This window comes from Sinocyclocheilus anshuiensis, unplaced genomic scaffold (assembly GCF_001515605.1).
Source record: "Sinocyclocheilus anshuiensis isolate Anshui unplaced genomic scaffold, SAMN03320099.WGS_v1.1 scaffold85, whole genome shotgun sequence".
In the NCBI taxonomy this organism is placed as follows: domain Eukaryota; kingdom Metazoa; phylum Chordata; class Actinopteri; order Cypriniformes; family Cyprinidae; genus Sinocyclocheilus; species Sinocyclocheilus anshuiensis.
In genome coordinates, this window is record NW_015536800.1 from 4,494,785 (window position 1) to 4,503,615 (window position 8,831).

Consider the following 8,831-nt stretch of genomic DNA (forward strand, 5'->3'; position numbering starts at 1 on the left):
AATGTTGTTAATTTAGTTGTGTGTGTGTGTGTGTGTGTGTGTGTGTGTGTGTGTGTGGGTGGGGGTTGCCATTTTTATTACATTTTTTTTTTTATGTCAGTATAGCTGTTATTAGTAATGCTTATTTCAGTTTAAGTTATTTCAGAACATCAAGTTAAATTAGATAAAAATGAGAAATGTCGCCTTGGCATCTAGATGAAAAAAAGCTAAAGTTATCATCAAGTTATTGTTAATAACACACACAGTGCCCTCCACCTCTTTCATTTACAAATACAGGTGCATCTCAATAAATTAGAATGACGTGGAAAAGTTCATTTATTTCAGTAATTCAACTCAAATTGTGTATTCTAATTTGTTGAGATAGTGAATTGGTGGGTTTTTGTTAAATGTGAGCCAAAATCATCACAATTAAAAGAACCAAAGACTTAAACTACTTCAGTCTGTGTGCATTGAATTTATTTAATAAACGAGTTTCACAACTTGAGTTGAATTACTGAAATAAATGAACTTTTCCACGACATTCTAATTTATTGAGATGCACCTGTATATGTTACATGGTGAAACTGAGTCGGTTTGTTCAAATTCAAACGGTGTCTCTTTAGAATTAACTCAGTTTTTAGCAATCAATAGCCATGCTTTCTAATCAGAAGGTTATTGCACACAAGGAGCAAGTCGTGATCATCATCCCATTGAACAAGGCACTTGATGCCAGGTTGACCTGTAAGAAGAGTACAGTAGGATAATATGCTACTTACATAATTATTATGGTGTTTTGCCCTCAATTAAATAAACAGCAATAAGGTCATGAGTTCATGAAGTCTTTGAGAACATTTTAATTACTTAACATCAGGAACATGATGTTTCAGATCATTTGACATTAGGATTGCTTATATTATCTTATTACATATGATCTCAACATATTTTAGATCTGAAGAGGTAGCATCTTTAAATTTGAGTAATTTCACTACAAATACATGAGTATTTTTAGTAGTTTGTAACATGCTGGTTTGCATCATAAAATTGATTCTAGCTGTAACTGTTATTGATGTTGGCACGCAGGTTCAACAGGATTTCGAAAGTCTTAAGGAATAACAAGCTCTCTTTTTATTTTGATCTTATCATGATGTCACTCGGTGTTCCCAAGGAAGGCGTATGAGCGAACAAGCAGCAACAAGAATTGCTGAGATGGAAATCTTGTATATCACTAATTGTCCTTAAAAGCTTGAACCTGACATTTGGTTTGGGAACTCTGAGTCTCAGGTTATCTCTGATTTGGGGAAATCGACAGTTAAAAATCTTGGGGTTCAGTTTGATGTCTCTCTGAAATTTGATAAACAGGGCAACTCGGTGGTTAAATCTTGTTTCTTTCATTTGAGATTAATAGCTAAGGTAAAACTGTTTCTGTCATCTAGCAATTCTGAAAAGCTTACTCATGATTTTATTTTTGTAAGACTGGACTGCTGTAATTCCTTGTATGCGGGTGTGAGTCAACAATATGGCACCTTATGAACCCTTATCACAGACTGTGATGACATTTATAACACTATACTTTGTATTGTATTACATTTGCATCAAATTACAAGCTAATGCTATGGTGTTTATTCAGCGGCTGTGGGAATGATGGTAAATTTGACATAGTTCCTTCTTCTGACTGCTGTTATCAAAAATATATTTGATGTAGTCTCTCATTCACTGCTATGGAAGTTTTCAACTATGACAATGTCCGAAATGAAAGATACCCTTGTTCAATACAGTTCAGTTGTCCATTAATGTGTGCTTTATAACTAATAACTAGCTAATATGCATGCTAATACGCAACTTGTTAATAGTGAGAATTGGTCCCTATACTAAAGTGCACCAAATCATTAAAGCAAGATTTTAAAATCGTTGCACAACAGTCAGTCAAAAGAGTTGAGTTAGTTCCAAGAACTTGCATTAGACTCATATTTAATCATTAGTGATCTTTTATTATTCAGGAAAGCACAAATGACACAGCAGGGTTCATTTAGTACTTGGCAGTCTCTATAAATATTGCTGATAGACACCACAGGATAACATGTTCAACCATAAAGATATGGCCAAAATGGGCAAAGCTGTTCCCCCTCATCTTCATCCTGCCCTGAGTCTGCTTTATTCCAGTTATTATCAATTAATTGATAACTTTAACAACCTCCTTCACCCTCTGCCATTTCATTCCTGTCTGAAGAAGGCTCTTAAAATTGTGGCATGTCATAAATAGGTTGATAGAGGATGAAACAGGTATAGAGACAAAGCTTGAGTTAATTGCCTCAAACTTACCCACTGGCCATAAAGTTTCTAATGCATCATGGGTTTGTCTGATAACATGCAAGAACATGGGAGAGGTGACCGATAATCATGCCCTAAGAAGAATAATCATTAACTATAATAGAGGAAGAGATATAATTAAGAGAAATATTACATTGCACAATTCAGTAAAAGAGGGGTGACTGACAAGGATGCTGTGACTTGCGAAATTAAAAAAATGATGATTTGCAGTTCACTGTGTTAACTTTGAATCAGTAAATGCACTGACAGAGCTCATTCAGTGAACTTAAGTCTTTTTGAACAATTCATAAAAGGCATTCATAAGGCTCCAATTTGTGTGTGAATCAGCCTTGTTTTTGACTCACTAGCGTAAGAGTAGTTATGGTTATTTCTTCCACACAAAAAAACCTAACTGTGACTTTTTAGCGCACAATTCTGAGATAAAATTCAGATTTCTGATTCTGAACTGTAAGATATAAACTTGTTATTGTGATAAAAAGAAGCATTCAGGAAAGACTATTTCTCATTCATAATCCATTTGATTCATACTCTTTCACATATTCATCCTTTTGTATTCAATAAATTAAATTTTATAAAGCAATCTGAATTGAAACCCTAGGAGGGATGAATAGAGTTAGACTACTTTAATTTTGGACTACATAATAGCATTCACACATAAAATACAAATGGCCACAAAAATCTGATTTATATTTAAAAGTTTTATTTGTTTAAAGTAAATTTGTAAGTTTTAGTATGAATTTGCAGTATTTTCCTGGCTAGCAGTTCTTTTTTACTGTAGTATTTCTATATATAGTATTTCTATATGATCACAATTAAATGACAATTAAATATACTGTGGCTTCAAAGTCAACAGGAGCAGGAGAAAATATCCATGTTGTGTATACTGTAACACCATGTGTGGTTTACTGTATATCAATGGCTTCTAGTGGTCTACTTTCACAGTAATTTTTACATTAATCAATTCATCACAATTACGTTGTGTAATATACCTTGATTTCAAAATGAACATGAGCAGGATATGACAGAGATGTAGAGATTTTCCTGCAGAATTACAATGATTGTCTGTGTCAACATTAACAATATTAATTCCTCCTTGTTTATACAAGATTATATTATCGCTGTACTGTACAGTAAAACATTTCTACACATTCTTATCAGACTTCAAAGTCAATCTTACTTTCTCAATGTAACAGTGCAACGGTTGTGTTTTGTAACACTGTTAAAATTCTGAATGCATTAATTTACTGCAAGAAATTACTGTTTAATATTGTAAAATCATCGCAATATTTTACAGCATATAAAGGCCCATGTTAAATAAAAGTTTACATAAATAAAAGGAAAACAGTAAAGCAGAGGACAATGCGCAGATCAGAGCTGAAATCTGATTTAAAACATCTTTTACATTAGACTTTGTGTATTAGCTTGCATTTATTTCCACATAGAGGTATTAAAAATAAATGTATGCTTTTCATATTGATGCAAATAAAAGAATCAGAACAATCAGAAAATATCATAATATGTAACATATGATTGTGTATTTAACAAATACATTGACAATATCCTGTACAAAATAGCATCTTTGTATAAAAATTTCAATATAAGAAGCAAAATAACTGTAAGACTTTAAAAATAAATGTTTAAATTAAATATTGGTTTCCCTTTTTATTCTTGCTCTAAAGTCCACTGAAATAACCTGTCAAAGGTGTTAAAAATCAAAACCAGTTTGAGTTGGATATGTCCAGTAATAACCTATAATTCTCTGTGTATCTCTATAAAGAGGTTGCCTTGAGGATTTCACAACTGTCTGATGTTTTCTTGGCCTCCTTGTCATACATTTCAATTTCATTATCTTTATTTTCATGTGTTCCTGTCTCTTCGTCTTTTTCCGTAACATTGCAGCACTTGCAGCAACAGCAGCAGCGAGCAACCATTATGGTAACTACTCTATCCCATGGTTCAAGAGAGTGGGCCCATTGAGGAAGAAAGTCCCAAGAACGAAGAGCAGAAGGAAGCCACTGAGGTTTGTGATTCTGTAGAATGTTAACAATGATAGCGAAGATCAGAACGGCCACTATGGGAACAAGAATTCCCACAAGTACCTGCCAGCCAGCCAAAGACAGGCCAAAGACCAGTAGAGGGAAAACGAAGAAGCAGGCGATGATGTAAAAGCCCGAAAACCAACGGTATTGAGCTGTTAGCTGACCAAGAGCCTTTGCCAATCGAATGGGGAGACGTGTGAAAGGGATTGGGTACCAGAGCACAATCCCAGAGAGGTTGAAGAAGAGATGAACCAAGGCGATCTAATGGAGAGAAGAGTTACGCCATTAAGTTATGGACTTGGTGCGTGAGTGTGATTGTGAACACATCTGAATATATTTGCATGTCATGCTAACCTGTAATGAATTTCCAAGCGTTTCTCCTGGACTAGCCATGGCGGCTAATATTGCAGTAGTAGTTGTTCCAATATTAGATCCCAGGGAAAGAGGATATGCCCTCTCAAGTTTTATAACACCAATACCTGAGACCAAAAAGAACACACAAAATGAACACTAGATTTGTTAGTTTGTAGGAGCATTGTTGAATAGTTAAATATACCCAAATGTTCTTAGGAAAAAGGCAGTTAATTTGATTTTCCACTAATTCACAGCAAAATAAAATAAAAAATAAAAAACTAGGTAGTAAGCGAAATACTGTGTATATATATATATATATAAAAATATATATACACACACAAAACTAGCATAAACGTTTCATAAAAGCAGTCCATATGACATATGAAGCTGTTCTGCACTTGTTGGTGCATTCATGAGAGAAGTACAGTAGATAAATCAGTTATTAACTAAAGCTAAAATCATAAAAAAATGTTACTTTGAAATATGAACTTTAAATACTAAATTCATTCAAATGAAATCAACTTAAACTATAATAAAAAATCTTAAAATTAAGATTAAAGATTAATTTAAAATAAATTAGACATTATTTTTTTGTGTGTGTGAATTTGACTTGAATTCAACATTTCGGTTTCACTTTATTTTAAGGTGTCCTAGTGTAATCATACATTTAAGTACTGTGTAATATTAATTAACTACATGTACTTACTATATGGGTAGGGTTAGGATTAGGGTTTGGTTTAGGGTACTTGCATGTAATTATGCATAATTTGTTGTAATTATTATAAAATTAAGTACATGTAACATGTGTAACAAGGACACCTTAAAATAAAGTGTCACCGACAATTCTGTTTTTGTGTTCCACAGAAGAAATCGAGTCATATAGGTTTGTAAAAACATGAGGGTGAGTAAATAATGCCAAACTCTGACAATAAAAGACAAAAACATAGATGGTTGTACTGACCAACAAGAGGAGTTATAGCCGAGGTAAAGACAGAACTGCTCTGGACAATAAAAGTCATTCCTGCGCCAAACACTATTGCAATGTATCCAGTCAGCCATGCAAATGGAAATGGAAAATCTGTGCATACAAAAAAAAAAGTATGTATTTATATATTTGTTTCTGTTTTACATATATGTGACCCTGGACCACAAAACCAGTCTTAAGTGTCAATTTTTTGAAATTGAGATTAATACATCATCTGAAAGCTGAATAAATAAGCTTTCCATTGATGTATGGTTTATTAGGATCAGACAATATTTGCTCGAGATACAACTATTTGAAAATCTGAAATCTGAGGGTGCAAAAAAATAAAAAAATATTGAGAAAATCGCCTTTAAAGTTGTCCAAATTAAGTCTTGATATATTTATGGTAGGAAATTTACAAAATATCTTCATGGAACATTATCTTTACTTAATATTCTAATAAAAGAAAAAATTATAATTTTGACCCATATAATGTATTTTTGGTTATTGCTGCAAACATACCCCAGCGACTTAAGACTGGTTTTGTGGTTCAGGGTCACATATATAAAAATCTATATGTATAACAGCCAACACAAAATATAGTGTAGTCAAATTTAAATACCAGCTTTACTCATTTTGCTTATTTTAACAGGAGTTAGCTTCTAAATCTGCACTCTGGTTATAAAATATCTCAAGGATGCTGACCAGTGTTCATTATCTTGTTGATGACAACAGCAACCTGGCCCTTGAGCATCGAGTTGAGCAGTTTCACGATTAAAATGAGGCAAGTGCACAGGATGAGCAGAGAACAAGCCAGTAGAATCAGACCCACCGCCAGGTCAGAAAGGTTTGTGTTCACAAATATGTGATTGCCTAGAATAGAGAGAGACCACAAGAGTCTGCTTGTTTAGTTTCTGTTAGCATAATGATTATTGGATTATCACTATCAATGAAAATGGGTGCAGTTTTAAACTCAACATTTTTTGATGTTTATAACTTCTGTAACATTTTTCAATTCCCAACAAGTGAAGTCGCTGCAGTTTGATACTGTCACATTCTGGACAGTCTAGGAAAAAAATAAGAAATATCAGAAAATCACAGTAGTTTGGCATATGTGTGCAAAATATAATGGCTTTTTTCCCCTTCCATCTGAAATCAGTTAGTATAATTACCGTGTTTGAGGCTGTCTGACACCAGACCTTGATGAGAGATTTGTTTTTGGCTTCAGGGTCTCCAGTTGCAATGCCGCTTATCACAGATTCATCCAGCTTTTAAAAAAAAAATACATTGAAAGTATTAATTATTCATATTTATACTTCTAACATAGTTTAAGATTACTAATCTATCTTGCTCTTTGTGAACTGCAATCCTTGTAACTTTGTACTGTACAGAAGGGCAATATAAGTGTTTGTGTGGGGTAATTCACTCTTTCTGTCCTGTTATTAATGTTAGCTTCTTTCAACATATCGACAGAACTCATACACACACACGCTCATACATACCTCAATGATAGAGTGGGTGAATGGGTCAGTGATAACATTCAGAAGGGCTGGTGCATTTTCTCCACTCTGGATATTAAATGATTTGACTATGAGATCTGTGAGCTTCACCAGGTAACCTGTGGCGACTTCCAGTGGCAAAAGCACCAGGACAGACAGCCAGTTAAAGAAATCATGCACGGTGGCTCCCGCAAATGCCCTGGACACAGAAAAGAGTCATATCTCGATTAAATCTCAATTTAAGTAAATTTCTTTTCTGAAACATGAACTCTGTTCCTGGTTCATGTAATGTTCTGTTCAGTCATGATACATTATGAAGTTAATATTAAAGCCTTATCCTTACCTGCGGAACTTGTTCCTGTCGCCAACTTGTGTCATGGCTACAAAAGTATTTGTGACTGATGTGCCGATGTTAGTCCCCATAATAATAGGAACAGCAGTTGAGACCTCCAGCACTGTTGAGGAGTATAAATTTATTAAAAGTGGAATTTACTACATCCAGATTTGCTCTGACAATGATTCGATTTGATTTGATTATGATTTTGTACCAAATAATGACATCAAGTCTGCAATCCTGATTCAGATCAGTTTGAATCAGTTCTGTTCAAATATTTTGATACAAAAATAGGCTCCAGGCACAAATGTAACAGTAAGGACCATTTTCACTGTGGTGTATCAGGTGGATTTTTACAACTGACAATAGAAGTTCTCACTATTAACTAGTTGCTTTTTTAGCATGCCCATTATAAACATATTGGCTGTTTATTAGTACTTATAAAGCACATATTCTACATCCCTAATCCCAATACCTAAACCTAACAACTACCTAACTATACCGAAATATTCTAACTATTAATAAGCGGCAAATTAGTAGTTTATTGAGGCAAAAGTCATAGTTCATGTTTGTTAACAGCGAGAATTGGACCTTATAAAATAAAGTGTTACCAAAACACTTTTCATTTTTAGATCGATGCATTGATTCATTCATGTTTACATTCCTAATCATCGCCAGGACTGATATCTTGTCATAATTCTGGAGTTAGTTTGATTTGATACTCACATCCAGAGGAGACCATGCTGACCACAATAGATGAGGAAGTACTGGAGCTCTGGACTAGGAGCGTTACCAGCATCCCGATAACCAGGCCTGCCAAAGGGTTTGATAGCACTGAATTCTCCTGGAAAATGTCCCCTGCTGCTTTACCTGAAAAAAAAAAACACCTTTGTTATGCAAAATGAATAACAATGAGAATGCACTTTTAAAAATCGCCCAATTAAGACCAAAAAGGGTTTGACTTTAACCTGATGCCATAGGAGCATATTTCAAAGTCCACAAAGAACTTTATTGTTTTTTTTTTTGAAAGCCACCTGTGTGTTAATTTATAGGGACAGTTCACCTAAAAATGAAAATTCTGTCTTTGATTACTCACCCTCATGTTGTTCCAAACCTGTATGACTTTCTGTCTTCTGTGAAACATAAATATATATTTTAAATAATGTTGGTTACCAAACAGTTTTGGTTCCCATTGACTTCCACTGTATTTTTAGTCCACATAATGGAAGTCATTAGGAACCGAAGCTGTTTGGTTACCAACATTCTTTAGAATATATTCTTTTATGTTCCACAGAAGAAAGAAAGTCATACAATTTTTGAGCAACACAAGGGTG

General features: G+C 34.0%; 1 protein-coding gene across 1 annotated transcript in view; it reads right to left on the reverse strand.

Moving 5' to 3' along the window:
• Nucleotides 1–3,973: 3,973 nt before the first annotated feature.
• LOC107657019 (sodium-dependent phosphate transport protein 2B-like) overlaps nt 3,974–8,831 on the reverse strand; it is an 8,282-nt gene continuing 3,424 nt past the window's right edge. The window contains exons 5-13 of the mRNA XM_016445005.1: nt 8,224–8,367; nt 7,507–7,618; nt 7,167–7,362; nt 6,837–6,932; nt 6,643–6,730; nt 6,370–6,537; nt 5,662–5,778; nt 4,701–4,825; nt 3,974–4,607 (exon numbers count right to left, since the gene is read on the reverse strand). Coding sequence (XP_016300491.1) covers nt 4,077–4,607; nt 4,701–4,825; nt 5,662–5,778; nt 6,370–6,537; nt 6,643–6,730; nt 6,837–6,932; nt 7,167–7,362; nt 7,507–7,618; nt 8,224–8,367 — 1,577 coding nt within the window. The 3' untranslated portion in view covers nt 3,974–4,076. The remainder of the gene's footprint in view (nt 4,608–4,700; nt 4,826–5,661; nt 5,779–6,369; nt 6,538–6,642; nt 6,731–6,836; nt 6,933–7,166; nt 7,363–7,506; nt 7,619–8,223; nt 8,368–8,831) is intronic.